At 43.3% G+C, this 18,969-nt stretch overlaps 1 protein-coding gene across 1 annotated transcript in view; it reads right to left on the reverse strand.

Moving 5' to 3' along the window:
* LOC105490236 (poly(ADP-ribose) polymerase family member 4) overlaps nt 1-18,969 on the reverse strand; it is a 92,725-nt gene that overhangs the window by 26,220 nt on the left and 47,536 nt on the right. Inside the window, exons 18-27 of the mRNA XM_071081530.1 lie at nt 17,877-18,041; nt 17,179-17,225; nt 16,952-17,030; nt 15,469-15,606; nt 14,144-14,339; nt 12,713-12,780; nt 10,942-11,129; nt 9,017-9,116; nt 6,356-6,526; nt 6,022-6,102 (exon numbers count right to left, since the gene is read on the reverse strand). Of these exons, the coding sequence (XP_070937631.1) occupies nt 6,022-6,102; nt 6,356-6,526; nt 9,017-9,116; nt 10,942-11,129; nt 12,713-12,780; nt 14,144-14,339; nt 15,469-15,606; nt 16,952-17,030; nt 17,179-17,225; nt 17,877-18,041 (1,233 nt within the window). The remainder of the gene's footprint in view (nt 1-6,021; nt 6,103-6,355; nt 6,527-9,016; nt 9,117-10,941; nt 11,130-12,712; nt 12,781-14,143; nt 14,340-15,468; nt 15,607-16,951; nt 17,031-17,178; nt 17,226-17,876; nt 18,042-18,969) is intronic.

Here is an 18,969-nt window from a genome sequence, read left to right on the forward strand (position 1 = left end):
ACCCTAATACTGCGCTTTACCAAAGGTCTTAGCAAACGGCACACCAGGAGATTATATCCCACACCTGGCCCGGAGGGTCTCATGCCCACAGAGCCTCCCAGGCCCACAGAGCCTCCCTCATTGCTAGCACAGCAGTCTGAGATCTAACTGCAAGGCGGCAGCGAGGCTGGGGGAGAGGTGCCTGCCATTGCTGAGGCTTAAGTAGGTAAACAAAGCTGCCTGGAAGCTCGAACTGGGTGGAGCCCACCACAGCTCAAGAAGGCCCGTCTGCCTCTGTAGACTCCAGGTCTGGGGACAGGGCAGAGCTAAACAAAAAGCAGCAGAAACCTCAGCAGAGGTAAATGTCCCTGTCTGACAGCTTTGAAAGAGAGCAGTGGATCTCCCAGCACAGAGGTTTAGATCTGAGAACAGACAGACTGCCTGCTCAAGTGGGTCCCTGACCCCTGAGTAGCTTAACTGGGGGACATCCCCCAGACCGACACCCCACACTTCACATGGCTGGGTGCACCTCTGAGACGAAGCTTCCAGAGCAAGAATCAGACAGCAACACTCACTGTTCAGCAATATTTTATCTTCTGCAGCCTCCGCTGCTGATACCCCGGCAAACAGGGTCTAGAGTGGACCTCAAGCAAACTCCAACAGACCTGCAGCTGAGGGTCCTGACTGTTAGAAGGAAAACTATCAAACAGAAAGGACACCCACACCAAAACCCCATCAGTAAGTCACCATCATCAAAGACCAAAGGCAGAGAAAACCACAAAGATATGGAAAAAGCAGTGCAGAAAAGATGGAAATTCAAAAAATCAGAGCGCATCTCCCCCTCAAAGGAACACAGCTCATCACCAGCAACCGAACAAAGCTGGACGGGCAATGACTTTGACGAGCTGAGAGAAGACGGCTTCAGTCGATCAAACTTCTCAGAGCTAAAGGAGGAACTACGTAACCAGTGCAAAGAAAATAAAAACCTTGAAAAAAGATGTGACGAATGGCTAACTAGAATAACCAATGTAGAGAAGTCCTTAGAAGAACTGATAGAGATGAAAACCATAACACGAGAACTACATGACAAATGCACAAGCTTCAGTAACTGACTCGATCAACTGGAAGAAAGAGTATCAGCAATTGAAGATCAAATGAATGAAATGAAGCGAGAAGAGAAGTGTAGAGAAAAAAGAGTAAAAAGAAGTGAACAAAGCCTCCAAGAAATATGGGACTATGTGAAAAAACCAAATCTACGTCTGATTGGTGTGCCTGAAAGTGAGGGGGAAAATGGAACCAAGTTGGAAAACACTCTGCAGGATATCATCCAGGAGAACTTCCCCAACCTAGCAAGGCAGGTCAACATTCAAATTCAGGAAATACAGAGAACACCACAAAGATAATCCTCGAGAAGAGCAACTCCAAGACACATAATTGGCAGATTCACCAAAGTTGAAATGAAGGAAAAAATGTTAAGGGCAGCCAGAGAGAAAGGTTGGGTTACCCACAAAGGGAAGCCTATCAGACTAACAGCAGACCTCCCGGCAGAAACTCTACAAGCCAGAAGAGAGTGGGGGCCAATATTCAACATTCTTAAAGAAAAGAATTTTCAACCCAGAATTTCCTATCCAGCCAAACTAAGTTTCATAAGTGAAGGAGAAATAAAATCCTTTACAGACAAGCAAATGCTTAGAGATTTTGTCACCACCAGGCCTGCCCTACAAGAGATCCTGAAGGAAGCACTAAACATAGAAAGGAACAACCAGTACCGGCCACTGCAAAAACATGCCAAAATGTAAAGACCATCGATGCTAGGAAGAAACTCCATCAACTAACGAGCAAAATAACCAGCTAATATCACAATGACAGGATCAAGTTCACACATAACAATATTAACCTTAAATGTAAATGGACGAAATGGTCCAATTAAAAGACACAGACTGGCAAATTTGATAAAGAGTCAAGACCCATCAGTTTGCTTTATTCACGAGACTCATCTCACTTGCAGAGACACACATAGGCTCAAAATAAACGTATGGAGGAAGATCTACCAAGAAAATGGAAAACAAAAAAAAGCAGGGGTTGCAATTCTAGTCTCTGATAAAACAGACTTTAAACCATCAAAGATCAAAAGAGACAAAGAAGGCCATTACATAATGGTAAAAGGATCAATTCATCAGGAAGAGCTAACTATCCTAAATATATATGCACCCAATACATGAGCACCCAGATTCATAAAGCAAGTCCTTAGAGACTTACAAAGAGACTTAGACTCCCATACAATAATAATGGGAGACTTTAACACCCCACTGTCAACATTAGACAGATCAACGAGACAGAAAGTTAACAAGGATATCCAGGAAATGAACTCAACTCTGCACCAAGCGGACCTAATAGACATCTACAGAACTCTCCACCCCAAATCAACAGAATATACATTCTTCTCAGCACCACATTGCATTTATTCCAAAATTGACCACATAGTTGGAAGTAAAGCACTCCTCAGCAAATGTACAAGAACAGAAATTATAACAAACTGTCTCTCAGACCACAGTGCCATCAAACTAGAACTCAGGACTAAGAAACTCAATCAAAACCGCTCAACTACATGGAAACTGAATAACCTGCTCCTGAATGACTACTGGGTACATAACGAAATGAAGGCAGAAATAAAGATGTTCTTTGAAACCAATGAGAACAAAGATACAACATACCAGAATCTCTGGGACACATTTAAAGCAGTGTGTAGAGGGAAATTTATAGCACTAAATGCCCACAAGAGAAAGCAGGAAAGATCTAAAATTGACACCCTAACATCACAATTAAAAAAACTAGAGAAGCAAGAGCAAACACATTCAAAAGCTAGCAGAAGGCAAGAAATAACTAAGATCAAAGCAGAACTGAAGGAGATAGAGATACAAAAAACCCTCCAAAAAATCAATGAATCCAGGAGCTGGTTTTTTGAAAAGATCAACAAAATTGATAGACTGCTAGCAAGACTACTAAAGAAGAAAAGAGAGAAGAATCAAATCGACACAATAAAAAAATGATAAAGGGGATATCTCCACCGACCCCACAGAAATACAAACTACCATCAGAGAATACTATAAACACCTCTACGCTAATAAACTAGAAAACCTAGAAGAAATGGACAATTACCTGGACACTTACACTCTCCCAAGACTAAACCAGGAAGAAGTTGAATCCCTGAATAGACCAACAGCAGGCTCTGAAATTGAGGCAATAATTAATAGCCAACCAGCCAAAAAAAGTCCAGGACCAGACAGATTCACAGCCGAATTCTACCGGAGGTACAAGGAGGAGTTGGTACCATTCCTTCTGAATCTATTCCAATCAATAGAAAAAGAGGGAATCCTCCCTAACTCATTTTACGAGGCCAACATCATCCTGATACCAAAGCCTGGCACAGACACAACAAACAAAGAGAATTTTAGACCAATATCCCTGATGAACATCGATGCAAAAATCCTCAATAAAATACTGGCAAACCGAATCCAGCAGCACATCAAAAAGCTTATCCACCATGATCAAGTGGGCTTCATCCCTGGGATGCAAGGCTAGTTCAACATACGCAAATCAACAAACATAATCCAGCACATAAACAGAACCAAAGACAAAAACCACATGATTATCTCAATAGATGAAGAAAAGGCCTTTGACAAAATTCAACAGCCTTCATGCTAAAAACTCAATAAACTCGGTATTGATGAAACGTATCTCAAAATAATAAGAGCTATTTATGACAAACCCACAGCCAATATCATACTAAATGGGCAAAAACTGGAAGCATTCCCTTTGAAAACTGGCACAAGACAGGGATGCCCTCTCTCACCACTCCTATTCAACATAGTGTTGGAAGTTCTGGCTAGGGCAATCAGGCAAGAGAAAGAAAGAAAGGGTACTCAGGAAAAGAAGAAGTCAAATTGTCCCTGTTTGCAGATGACATGATTGTATATTTAGAAAACCCCATTGTCTCAGCCCAAAATCTCCTTAAGCTGATAAGCAACTTCAGCAAAGTCTCAGGATACAAAATCAATGTGCAAAAATCACAAGCATTCTTATACACCAGTAAGAGACAAATAGAGAGTCAAATCACAAATGAACTCCCATTCACAATAGCTCCAAAGATAATAAAATACCTAGAAATCCAACTTACAAGGGATGTGAAGGACCTCTTCAAGGAGAACTACAAACCACTGCTCAGTGAAATAAAAGAGGACACAAACAAATGGAAGAACATACCATGCTCATGGATAGGAAGAATCAATATTGTGAAAATGGCCATACTGCCCAAGGTAATTTATAGATTCAATGCCATCCCCATTAAGCTACCAATGAGTTTCTTCACAGAATTGGAAAAAACTGCTTTAAAGTTCATATGGAACCAAAAAAGAGCCCGCATTGCCAAGACAATCCTAAGCCAAAAGAACAAAGCTGGAGGCATCACGCTACCTGACTTCAAACTGTACTACAAGGCTACAGTAACCAAAACAGCATGGTACTGGTACCAAAACAGAGATATAGACCAATGGAACAGAACAGAGCCCTCAGGAATAATACCATACATCTACAGCCATCTGATCTTTGACAAACCTGACAAAAACAAGAAATGGGGAAAGGATTCCCTATTTAATAAATGGTGCTGGTAAAATTGGCTAGCCATAAGTAGAAAGCTGAAACTGAATCCTTTCCTTACTCCTCATACAAAAATTAATTCAAGATGGTTTAAAGACTTAAATGTTAGACCTAAAACCATAAAAATCCTAGAAGAAAACCTAGGCAATACTATTCAGGACACAGGCATGGGCAAGGACTTCATGTCTAAAACACCAAAAGCAACAGCAACAAAAGCCAAAATTGACAAATGGGATTTAATTAAACTAAAGAGCTTCTGCACAGCAAAAGAAACTACCATCAGAGTGAACAGGCAACCTACAGAATGGGAGAAAATTTTTGCAATCTACTCATCTGACAAAGGGCTAATATCCAGAACCTACAAAGAACTCAAACAAATTTACAAGAAAAAAAGACACAACCTCATCAAAAAGTGGGCAAAGGATATGAACAGACACTTCTCAGAAGAAGACATTCATACAGCCAACAGACACATGAAAAAATGCTCATCATCACTCACCATCAGAGAAATGCAAATCTAAACCACAATGAGATACCATCTCACACCAGTTAGAATGGCAATCATTAAAAAATCAGGAAACAACAGGTGCTGGAGAGGATGTGGAGAAATAGTAACACTTTTACACCGTTGGTGGGACTGTAAACTAGTTCAACCATTGTGGAAGACAGTGTGGTAATTCTTCAAGGACCTGGAACTAGAAATACCATTTGACCCAGCCATCGCATTACTGGGGATATACCCAAAGGATTAGAAGTCATGCTGCTCTAAAGACACATGCACACGTATGTTTATTGTGGCACTATTCACAATAGCAAAGACTTGGAATCAACCCAAATGTCCAACAGTGACAGACTGGATTAAGAAAATGTGGCACATATACACCATGGAATACTATGCAGCCATAAAAAAGGATGAGTTTGTGTCCTTTGTAGGGACATGGATGCAGCTGGAAACCATCATTCTCAGCAAACTATCGCAAGAACAGAAAACCAAACCCCACATGTTCTCACTCATAGGTGGGAATTGAACAATGAGATCACTTGGATACAGGAAGGGGAACATCACACACTGGGGCCTATTGTGGGGAGGGGGTAGTGGGGAGGGATAGCATTAGGAGATATACCTAATGTAAATGACGAGTTAATGGGTGCAGCACACCAACATGGCACATGTATACATATGTAACAAACCTGCACGTTGTGCACGTGTACCCTAGAACTTAAAATATAATTAAAAAAAAAAGAAAGTTTACGAATTTGTGTTGGACTGCATTCAAAGCTGCCCTGGGCCGTGGGTTGGACAAGCTTGACATAGAGCATCATATATGGAAATATAACATCATAACTTTCAAACAATGGGTCGATAGTTTAGGTTTTGAATCTTACAGTTCCAGTTGTCTTCTGAAGCTCAGTAGTCGACACCATTGTACAAAATTCTTTCTCTTGAATTAGTGCGCACAGAGTTGCCTGAAATGGGAAAAAAAATAAATTCCTCATTAGCCTTTCCACTCTGCAGTGTCTTGGTTTAACAGAAATTCTTTTGGTGATTTCCTCTCCCCTTTCAATGAAAGTTAGAAGCCTCCCCAAAGCCCTGGCTAACCACCAGCTATGTTCCCAGAAGAAGAAAATCTGCTGGTGAGAAGGGGAGGGAAGAAGACAGAAAAAATATAGCAAAATACATTGGTCTTCCCATAGAATAACAAACTCTGTGCCTTCTTACCTGTGTGCAGTGAGGAATGAATCCGTAGACAAGGAGTCGATCATTGCGAAACAAGGACGGCACCTGGGCTGGGGCCTGCAGGGCCTCAGGCGCATCTGGGTTGAGTTGCTGCCATTTGACCGAGACAGAGTGGCAGCTTGGAGAACATAGCCTAGTCATTTGGTCTTCTATCTATTTATAAAAGAGGAATTATTTCTCTTTCAATGCTCCATCCAGCAAATAGTTACTTCACATTAAAAACAAAGTATACCTTCTATTCTTTGGGAATTGTATAACTCTTCAGTACTTTCTCTCCCTCCTGCTACAGGGCACTTTCCCGAAAAGATTTTAAACATTATTTTATTTTATTTTAATTATTTTATTTTGAGATGGAGTCTTGCTCTGTCACCTAGACTGGAGTGCAGTGGCACAATCTTGGCTCACTGCAACCTCTGCCTCCCAGGTTCAAGTGATTTTCCTGCCCCCAGCATTAGTCGGTGCCACCACACCCAACTAATTTTTGTATTTTTAGTAGAGATGGCGTTTCACCATGTTGCCCAGGTTGGTCTCGAATTCCTTACCTCAGGTGATCCACCTTAGCCTCCCAAAGTGCTGGGGTTATAGGCATGAGCCACCATGCCCAGCTAGAATTTTAAATAATAGCATGATCACAACCTTTACATTTACAAAGCATCCTGAAATTATTCCATTAGCTAATTACTAATATGCAACCTTGGTAAGAGTAGATTCCAGTACTGGAATAGCTATTTCTCCAAAGAAGATACACAAAAGCCAACAAGTACATGAAAAGATGCTTGCATCACTAGTCATAAGGGAAGTGCAAATCAGAACCACAGTGAGATTCCATTTCACACCCAGTGGGATAGCTGTTATTAAAGTGCTGGCTGGGCAGAGTGGCTCATGCCTGTAATCTCAGCACTTTGGGAGGCCAAGGCACACAAAACTGCTTGAGCTTGGGATTCGAGACCAGCCTGGGCCCATGGCGAAACCCTGTCTCTACAAAAAATACAAAAAATTAGCCAGGTGTGGTGGTGTGGGCCTGTAGTCCCACCTACTTCGGGGGTGAGGGAAGAAGATGGCTTGACACCAGGATGTCAGGGCTGCAGTGAGCCAAGGTTGCACCACTGCATTCCAGCCTGAGTGACAAAGTGATACCCTGTCTCAAAAAACACCAACGAACAAAAAACAAACAAACAAATAAAAAGCAATAGAAAAAAAGTGGTGGCATATGTCTGTAGTCCCAGTTACTCTGGAGGCTGAGGTGGGAGGATCACTTGAGCTCAGGAAGTCAAGGCTGTGGCGAGCTAGGATTGCATCACTGCACTCCAGCCTAGATGACCGAGCAACACTGTGTCTCAAAAACCAAAACAAACCAAAGAAAAGCTGATTGATTTCAGTCAATATGGAAAAGAAAGGAATGATGAGTGTTGGTGAGGATGTGGAAGAACTGGAATCCTGGTGCACTGGTGGTGGGAATGTAAAATGATGCAGCTGCTATGGAAGATAGCATGGCAATTCCCCAAAAAACGAAACACAGAACGACCATAGGATCCAGCAATCCCACACTACGCACGTATCCAGAATCGAAAGCAGACTCACACAGACACTTGTATACCCATGGTCATAGCAGCATTATTCACAATAGCCAAAGGACAGACACAACCCCAGTGGCCACTGATAGGTGAACGGATAAGCAAAATGTGGTCTCTCCATACAATGGAATATTATTCAGCTTGAAAAAGAAGGGAAATTCTGACACATGCTACAACATAGACAGATGTTAAAAACATCATGCTAAGTGAAATAAGCCAGACATAAAAGAACAATGTCCTATGACTCCACTTATATGAGATACTCAGAATAGGCAAAGTCATAGAGACAGAACATTCAGTCGTGGTTAGCAGGCGCTGGGTGTAGGAGGGAATGTGGAGTTACTGTTTAATGAGTATGTAGTTTCTGTTTGGGCTGATGAAATAGTTCGAAGACAGTGATGGTTGCACAGCATTGTGAATGTAGCTAATACCACTAAATTGTACACTTAAAAATGGTTAAAATGACTGGGCACGCTGGCTCACGCCTATAATCCCAGCACTTTGGGAGGTCGAGGTGGGCAGATCACGAGGTCAGGAGATCGAGACCATCCTGGCTAACACGGTGAAACCCCTTCTCTACTAAAAATACAAAAAAATTAGCCGGGGTTGGTGGCGGGCACCTGTAGTCCCAACTAGTCGGGAGGCTAAGGCAGGAGAATGGCGCGAACCTGGGAAGCGGAGCTTGCAGTGAGCCGAGATGGCGCCACTGCACTGCAGCCTGGGTGACAGAGCGAGACTCTGTCTCAAAAAAAAAAAAAAAAAGTTTAAAATGCTAAATTTTATCATAAGGAAAATTAATTTCAGCAAAACATATTTAATAATTCACTTTAAAAAATCAGTCCATCATTTTTAAGGCAGAAATCAAACTATGAGCTGGGAGAATGACCTGCTGAGGAACTCCTGAGTTCCCGCTAGTGCCGTCCTGAGGCAGGGCTCACACCTGCGGCAGCACTTGCCTCTTTATGGCTCCCTTCTCACTCAAGGAAACACAGATGTTCCTATTTCTCAGCCTTGGAAGAATGTGAGATTTCCAAATGTAAATATAACACCAGATGTTTAAAAAACATACCTGTTTTCTCCAACTGTGCTTGGATTTTGCATTAAAATATTCAAATACTCCGGCACCACACTGGGACAAAATCCTTAGGATGTGACGATTTGCTGTAGGACTGATTACATTTCACATGTTTTAATTTTTAAGACATTGGAGAAATATTTTTGAAGTACATGTTAACAGTGTTGAGAAAGCTCACAGCTCAATAGGAGAGACGTGACGTGGGGAAGAAATGTACTCGTGTGTAGCTGAGGTTAAACAGAGAAAGAGGTAATAGGAGGAAACATCTGAAAGTCTGGCTAATTTAAGCTCCCATCTATCAGAGGACTGACTTGTCCTTCAAACAGAAAAAAAGTTGAAATTCTTCACTTCCAATTCACTGAGGGAGGGAGCAGATGACTCTAAAAACAACCCTATAAGATATCAGAATGTTGACAAAGATATCAACTTAATTTCCATCAATAACAATATTGCCTGAATCTGATCCCAAAGGCCTAGAGCTGGCAAAGAGTGAATAAAGTCTACCTCTTAAAATCTGATACACATCAACATAGCAAAAGGCATAAAGAAGCAACTCGCACTCCAGCAAAGGGCATCTCTGCCATTTAAATGACAAGTGCCCGATTACTTTTCTCTCTACAACAGTTCTACAACTGGCTGGGCGCGGTGGCTCACGCCTGTAATCCCAGCACTTTGGGAGGCCGAGACGGGCGGATCACGAGGTCAGGAGATCCAGACCATCCTGGCTAGCACAGTGAAACCCCGTCTCTACTAAAAAATACAAAAAAACTAGCCGGGCGAGGTGGCGGGCGCCTGTAGTCCCAGCTACTCGGGAGGCTGAGGCAGGAGAATGGCGTGAACCTGGGAGGCGGAGCTTGCAGTGAGCTGAGATCCGGCCACTGTACTCCAGCCTGGGCGACAGAGCGAGACTCGTCTCAAAAAAAAAAAACAGTTCTACAACTATCAAGAACTCCTTGCTTAGAGGAGTTCCTCCTGAAATATTAAAGAAAAGATCAATTATTTTTCAGAAAAAGAGCTTATGAAAATAATTTCCAAGATGTTTTTCAACCTATGGATAAAGACTGGATTTGTCTTTACCCCCCATATTAACTGGTGATGATCATAACATTGACTAGAAGATCCTTAACGTGGGTTACTGGTAGCTACAGCTTCCGTCCGTTAGCAGCCCAGTGAGGTCTGCCTGGAGGTCATGTGCTCTCAGCACGAGTCCAGCACAGCCAGTGAGGAGGTGCGCCCAGGCCAGTGGGACAAGCTAGAGATACGGATTCTTTTTTTTTTGAGACGGAGTCGGGCTCTGTCGCCCAGGCTGGAGTGCAGTGGCCGGATCTCAGCTCACTGAGTTCACGCCATTCTCCTGCCTCAGCCTCCCGAGTAGCTGGGACCACAGGCGCCCACCACCTCGCCCGGCTAATTTTTTGTATTTTTTTTAGTAGAGACGGGGTTTCACCGTGTTAGCCAGGATGGTCTCGATCTCCTGACCTCGTGATCCGCCCGTCTCGGCCTCCCAAAGTGCTGGGATTACAGGCTTGAGCCACTGCGCCCGGCCTAGATATGGATTCTTATGCTAAATAATAACATCTAATATCGATTTGGTGCTTTTTGGGTCAGTTCTGTTCTGAGTGCTTTCTATGTATGAGTTCATTTATTCCTCAGCAACCCTAGGACGTAGGTATTTTCATGATCATCTTGGTTTTACAGATGAGAGGTTAAGGAACTTGCCCCAGGTCACACAGCTAATGAGTGGCCAGCCCAGGTTCTGAGACTCAGGCAGTCTGGCCGGGAGCCCGGAGCCCCATCCCTCTGTGCTGTAAGGCTTCCGTATTCTAGTGTCAACTTCCAAGCTTGCAAAAGTTCTGTGCAGGCCAACAAGAAGACCTCCCCGTGGGTCTGGACTGTGTGACCAGCTCTCTGAGACTCACCCGATACCGCAGGCGAATAACCTGGTGTGGGGGCGGCTCCTCTTCACCAGCTGCAACGTCAGGCTCTCGTCCTGGAGGTGCCCATCAGATACCAGGAGAATGTTCCGTGACCCTCGAGCAGGGTACAATAAGCTAAGATATCGGAGCGTTTTCCAGAAGTCTGTGTTCCCCATGGTAGGTGTGGCCGACTGGAGGAAATGAAGTGAAAGATTATGTTCTCCTTGTTGGATACAGTCACCATTTGCTGTCATCACTGACACATCTAAGGACAGTGTAGAGAGATAGTGACACTGAAAATATTTTCTTGGCCGGGCGCGGTGGCTCACGCCTGTAATCCCAGCACTTTGGGAGGCCAAGGCGGGCGGATCACAAGGTCAGGAGATCGAGACCACGGTGAAACCCCGTCTCTACTAAAAATACAAAAAAAAAAACTAGCCGGGCGTGGTGGCGGCACCTGTAGTCCCAGCTACTCGGGAGGCTGAGGCAGGAGAATGGCGTGAACCCGGGAGGCGGAGCTTGTAGTGAGCCGAGATCCGGCCACTGCACTCCAGCCTGGGCGGCAGAGCGAGACTCCGTCTCAAAAAAAAAAAAAAAAAAAAAGATTTTCTTTCCCTAATTATACACTTGTGAAACAACTAAACTTATGTCCTTTTAGTTTATTTGATGTCACGCAGTAACTTTTTTTTTTTTTTTTTTTTTTTTTGAGACGGAGTCTCGCTCTGTCGCCCAGGCTGGAGTGCAGTGGCCGGATCTCGGCTCACTGCAAGCTCCGCCTCCCGGGTTTACGCCATTCTCCTGCCTCAGCCTCCCGAGTAGCTGGGACTACAGGCGGCGCCACCACGCCCGGCTAGTTTTTTGTATTTTTTAGTAGAGACGGGGTTTCACCGTGTTAGCCAGGATGGTCTCGATCTCCTGACCTCGTGATCCACCCGTCTCGGCCTCCCAACTATAATATTATCACCTCATGCTTATTTGATTTTTTACAGTTTCCAGAGGACTATGACGTCTACGGGAAGAAATGTCCCATCCAATCAGCCCTGGATTTGCCAGCCTGGCTGAGGCAGCTGGTCAGTCTTAGTTTGCTTAATTTTATTATTATTTTATTTTCTTCCTTTTTTTTTTTCTTTGAGATGGAGTCTCGCTCCGTCATTGCCCAGGCTGGAGTGCAGTGGCGCAATCTTGGCTCACTGCAACCTCCACTTCCTGGGTTCACATGATTCTCCTGCCTCAGCCTCCCAAGTAGCTGGGATTACAGGTGTCTGCCACCACATCTGGCTAATTTTTTGTATTGTAAGTAGAAATGAGGTTTCACCATGTTGCCCAGGTTGGTCTCGAATTCCTGACCTCAGGTGATCCACCCGCCTTGGCCTCCCAAAGTGCTGAGATTACAGGTGTGAGCCAACACACCCAGCATTTCTTTTCTCTTTCTTTCTTTTTTTTTTTTTAAACCTTAACTCATTTAGATGAAGCTGGCTGCATTTCAAGAGGAAAAAAAACAAAGGACAGAAGAAAACTTCTCAAAGCTGTTAATGCTAGTTGCATTAGGGTGGTAGGACATGGGTGGATTTTTTCTTTCTGTTCTTTTTAATTTCCAATTTTTCCTTAATGAGTTTATTATCATTTTAATTAATGAAATAAAGACCCCACCAATATACAAAAAGCACAGGACTAGGGGTGCTCTGATGGTGGTTTGAGGGGCCTAAACCCTGGAGGTCCCCCTAAAGCGTGGTAGGAAAAGACCCAAGAGACACAGGAAGCCCCTTGCACTCACCATGATGAACTCTGTTGCCGCGATATTGCTTGTGATATGCTTAGGATACGAAAATAACTCCTTGTAACCTGTGTAATAAGATCAGCATGAGGTGCTGCTTCCACACGTTCACTTGCTTGACCACTAACAATCAATCATGTTACTTCATACCATCACGGCTGTCGTAAAGGATGTTATATATTTATGTGTGCATCTTCCTTTTTAGAAAACTGTTTGATAATTTTAACATACAAAAGATTCACCACAGGCCAGGCATGGTGGCTCATGCCTGCAATCCCAGCACTTTGGGAGGCCGACGTGGGTGGATCACCTGAGGTCAGGAGTTCAAGACCAGCCCTGGTCAACATGGTGAAACCCTGTGTCTGCTAAAAATACAAAAATTAGCTGCGTGTGGTGGTGGGCACCTGTAATCCCAGCCAGTGGGGAGGCTGAGGCCAGGAGGCAGAGGTTGCAGTGAGCTGAGATCGCACCACCGCATTCCAGCCTGGGCAACAAAGCAAGACTCTGTCTCAAAAAAAGAAAAAAATCACCACGCTATTTTTCTAAATAATACATCATAGAGCATTCAAACTGTGGTGCTTTACTATGCAAAATGTTGAGTCGAATTCCATGTGTACATGCAGATCGCTTGTGCAAAGGTGCAGGGCATTGCAATGGCCTCAGCAGCTTGGCCGCTGGAAGGCCACAGTCTCTGCTCATGCCCTTTGCACTCCCCATGCTTATCCGACCTTGGTCCCAGCAGCAGCAGAAGACCGTACCTCTGGGGAAAAGGGGCTGGGCCTTCTGCTGGATGGCACAGAGGATGAGAATCAATAGGACAGGACTGTCCCCTCAGTCCACTCTACGCACCTCTCATCCCCAAAGTGCTGCCTTCTAGTGGCTGAGACGTCCCTGGGCCCCACCCCGAGGGTGGCACTACCTCCCTTCTAGCGGTGCTGGCTGGATGCTTCCTGAGACCATTCCTTACAGATTTTCTATGACTGTGCTGATGGCAAATGTTTTGTCCTTAGACTTGGGACCTCCTACTCAACAGACCAAGGGTTTTGCATTTGGTTCAGTTGCTAATGACAACAGTAGCATTTATATCTCACTTACTATGGAACAGGCACAGTTTAAAAATCCTTTACATATATTAGCTTAATCCTCCTCACAGCAACACTGTGAGTTAGGGACAATTATCCTCAGATGGCAGATGAGGAAACGGAGGCAGCAGAAGTTCAAGTAGCACACCCAAGGTGACACAGAGCCTGTGAGTGGTACAGCTGGAATCTGGACCTAGGGGGTCCAGCTCCAGAGCTCTTGTTCTTCAGTTTCATACTAGGCTGCTTCTCACTGCACAGGCGGGGTCAGGCACCCACAGCAGTCAGTTCTACGGAGCGTGATTCACACGTGGGGGAAGCACACGCAGGACCAGGGCCAAAGCGCACTCACCTGTGCCAAACTGGATAATGTTTACTTTGTGCTTCTCACCCACCAAGGACAGCGCATGCAAGGCAATTTGCTTGGCTTGCAAAAATGTCACACCCTCCATGGAACTGGAGCAGTCGAGACAAATAATCACTTCGCTCTCATTGGCTAGGTCAGGGAGGTCGACATCAAGATCGGGTTGAAAGACAAGCATGCAAGCCTGAAAGGAGAAAGAAGGTGCTGGACTGGAGCTTCTTGTCACTTCAACTGGAAAAGGTCTACTTAGAAAACTCCAAAACTTTCTAGTGAGGTAAACTAATGCTATAAAAACAGAAAGAATAAGATGTAATTAACAACAAGATGGCCTACTAGGAGTTCCAGGCAAAAGTAGAATGTTAGAACTGGGAGTTTCCAATGGAGAAGACATAAACTTCTGAGAGGTCAAGAGTTAACATCTGAAAAATCATATAGCATCAACATTATAGAACATATATATATATATATATATATATATATATATATGTATATCTCATACACACTATTCTAAGAGGAATATACATGCCATTGTGATTACTAAAATACACACACATACCTTTTGTTCCATTAATTAACCAATACTTAAGTACTAATCACATAAGTTTCTTTTTTTTTTTTTTTTTTGAGACAGGGTCTCCCTCTGTTGTCCAGGCTGGTGTGCAGTGGCACGATCACAGTTCACTTTAACCTCAACCTCCTGGACTCAAGCGATCGCCCTGCCTCAGCCTCCTGGGAAGCTGAAACCACAGGTGGGTGTGACCACACCTGGCTAATTTTTTTTCTTAATTTTTTATAGAGACAAGGTCTCACTATGTTTCCCAGCCTGGCTTCAAACTCCTGGGCTCAAGTGATCCACCTGCCTTGGCCTCCCAAAGTGCTGGGATTACAGGTGTGAGCCACTGCACCTGGCCTAAGTTTCTATTTTCATTTTAACTTAGGAAGAGACTCTGTCACAGCCACACAAAATGATCTTATTACCAACCACAAGTAATTGCTTATTTGTTTTTCCAGTATCAGTATTTTAAAAGTATACAGAATACCCAATGTAATGTCTGATAGAACATGTTCTTTTGGTGGAGCTTAAGGTAAAAATGCCAATATGTACAGGCAAATCATCCACATAAGGGTTTTGGACGAAACGTCAGAAGTTTGGAATACTTGATATCATAAATATTTTTAGTTGTAGAATCTTGGGGTGTGAGAGTTCATTTTGTAATGCTAGTTTTTCAAGACAATAATTTGCAAGTTTAACCAACTTATTCTGAAACGTTTTTTCAATAGCGTCTCCTATTTCTAAGTAAAAAGGAGTATACCTCGCTTTCTTTTTCTGGATGTTTTTCAACCCACATTCTTGGGAGATAGGCATCAGACAAACCGATGTGGAGAGAAAATCCACTGCTGTCTAACGAGCTGCCTTCCATGGTGCTGATGACAGCTTTGCAGTCTGTGCGCTGCAAAACAAACACCACAACAAGGTGAGTAATGGAGTAACACCATATTAGCAGTCTGCACTTACCTGTCACGGAGCAAACCCTTGCATAGCTTACATAACTCTATTAAGAATCAACAAAGTAGTGGTAAATTCCAAAATAATGAAATGTAGGCTGGGTGCGGTGGCTCATGCCTGTAATCTCAGTGTTTTGGGAGGCCGAGGCGGGTGGATCACCTGAGGTCAGGAGTTTGAGGCCAGCCTGGCGAAACCCTGTCTCTACTAAAAATACAAAAAATTAGCCGGGCGTGGTGGCGGGAGCCTGTAATTCCAGCTACTCAGGAGGCTGAGGTAGGAGAATCGCTTGAACCCAGGAGGTGGAGGTTGCAATGAGCCAAGATCGCACCACTGCACTCCAGCCTGGGTAACAAGAGCAAAACTCCATCTAAAAAAAAAAAAACACACACATACAAAACAAAACAAAGAAACCAAAATAACAAAATGCAGGTTTTAGAAGACCATGAGCATATTAGTCACCCTTCTGCAATCCTAAGGTTGATTCACATAGTCAAATTTAGGTACGTGTGAAACAGTCTCAAACCCCAGATCCAAAGATTATAGATCTGCCCATTCAGTTAGACTTATCTGGGTATAGCAGATGGCACATCAGATGAGGATCCCTTGAGCCCAGGAGTTTTGAGATAAGCCTGGGCAACATGGTGAGACCCTGTCTCTACAATCTTTTTTTTCTTTTTGTTAGCCAGGTGTGGTGGCACAGGCCTGTAGCCCTAGCTACTCAGGAGCCTGAAGCAGGAGGATTGTTTGAGCCAAGGAGGTCAAGGATGAAGTGAGCCATGACTGCACCATTGTACTCTAGTCTGGGTGACAGATACAAGACCCTGTCTCAAAAAACAAAACAAACAAGAAAACTCATCATAATATTATACATTTCTTGGCTCAGTGGTTAACATCATTTACATAATAAACACTGACTATTGTGAAACAGGTCTTTTGGAATAAAGGGGAGAGGAAAAGTAGGGAGTGAGGTGGGTGGAGGGGGCAAGAGCTACACATTCAACTTCCATAACAGGAAGTCAAAAGATAATTTCTGAAACAGGTGAATCAAGAAAAATCATTAAAAAATAATATTTAAAAATTGGAGGCAAAATCAAAGAAACACCTCATATATTCCAAGTGATTCACTGTCTCTGGAAACTGGTCTGGGGAGAATCAGGGGCAGGACTGCTGCTTCTTGTTAGAAGCTTTTGTTAGCATTATTTCACTTTGAAACCACATGCATGCATTGCTTTGATAAGATAAAAGTAGTGTTAAAATAAGAGCTCTTAACAAATCAAAGATGCACTAACCTTTTGTTTCAGTTCATGTGTATCACTGAAAATGAATTCAATCACATACGGCATCTCAATAGACATAGTCAAAGAGAAGCTACCAAAAATGAAGAGAAAGTTGTCTCAGTCTACGATCTTAAATTTCTATCTGAAATTATTTCAAACAATTCTAAATGGAAATTTAAACCAGAAAACTAATATACATTGAATGATTAATTGACAGGTTTTATATTTTAGGTACTAACCTTTGCTTTGTTCCTATTTCTTTTATACAAATCTTCTCTACTGTATCCTGTTAAAAGAAAAACATATTTGTATAACTAAGCATATATTAAGTTTCACAATGAGACTCTAAACTGAATGTAATCTTGGCAAGGCCACAACTGTCAGCAAGACAGCTGGTTTCACTTTCAAGTAGAGAAACACAGAAAGTTTGCTCATGGAATGACAGGAACTTCTAAAATACAACTGACCATTTTGACAGAGATTTTAAACTCTACATATGTCTGTGTGTATATACACACACACACATTTTATACATGTGCTGTGCATACAAAGTAGGAAGTTTGGAGGGATATACCAAAGCATTAACTAGTAGCTATCTCTGGGCGATGGGATAAAGGATGGTTTTAATTTTCTTATTTTGGCTTATTTGTATTCTCTGTGCTTACCTAGTTCTTCAAGATGAACATGCACTACAGATATAACATGTTTTGAGTGATTAAGCAGAATAACAATATGCTTACTGATCATATCTGTATCTTTTATTCTTTTCATTTTATACACATAATGTATCTAAATGCATAAATGTCAGTAAAATTGACTTTATGCCTAAAAGATTATTTTACATGTTTTTCTCCCCATGCATAAATTCCTCCACAGCCCTCCACCACTCCCCCTCCACTGCCGCCAAAATGCTTCTTCAAATCTTATGCGTACAAACCTGAAGGTTTTCATTCAAAGCCTTGTCCTGTTGCCAGGGCGCTACGGTGGCGGGCATGAAAAAGACACCAACAGTGCCCAGGATGCTGAGTTCTGTGATGTAGGTAATTTTTATAAGAACCTTAGCCTTAGGGGGTAAGTTTCCAACACTTACAGTAAAAACGTCCTGAAACAGAAACATATGACTTAGCGTGCAACTTGAAAGCCTACCCATTATATGCCAGCTGACTCCATGTACTTCTTAAGGAACTTGAACGACAACCTGCCAAATTCTTCCTCAGAAAAACAGTAATAAAACCTAAAAGACACATTGATGAGGCTAGCGGAGAATCCTGGAGCCATTCACCAGTAATGGGAACAGGGTGATGTCCGCGGCAGGCAGACGGAGAGGGGCCCCCTTGGCAGCTGAACTGGGAAGAGGCACTCACGGACTCTGCCCCGGGGGCTCCGACGTGTGAGCTCCCTGCACGGGTGGGCCCTGCTGCACAGACAGCCTCTACAAAGCCCTTTCTCGAAGACCCTCCCTGATCTCCACAGCACCCAACACCACTTTCGCCAGCAGCTGTAGAACAGGGCAGTTTTTTCTAAGCTTGGCCCTTGCTTAATTATTTTACCCTGTGGTAATTTCTCATGTTATTTTTATTTTTATTTATTTATTTTTTAGAGACAGGATCTTGCTCTGTCATCCAGGCTGGAGGGCAGTGGTGCAGTCATAGCTTAATGTAGCCTTGAAACCCCAGGTCTAAGCCATCCTCCTAAGTAGCTGGGACTACAGACACGCACCACCATGCCTGGCTGATTTTTAAATAGTTTTGTACAGATGGGGTTGCCCAGGCTGGTCTCAAACTCCAGGCCTCAAGTGACCCACCTTGTGCTCCCAAAGTGCTGGGATTACAGGTGTGAGCTACCACACCCAGACTATCATGTTATTTTTAAATAAAAAGTCTTCAGCTTTCTTTTAATGGGATGTTGATAATCACTATACAAGGCGGCAACCCCATGACTAGCTAGTGCAGAAAAAAGAGGCTAGATACATTTTTTTCGGATAACTACGCAGAGATCCTCTCAACATCCCCAACTATGTTCACCATTCT

Source organism: Macaca nemestrina, chromosome 16, assembly GCF_043159975.1.
Source record: "Macaca nemestrina isolate mMacNem1 chromosome 16, mMacNem.hap1, whole genome shotgun sequence".
Taxonomy (NCBI): domain Eukaryota; kingdom Metazoa; phylum Chordata; class Mammalia; order Primates; family Cercopithecidae; genus Macaca; species Macaca nemestrina.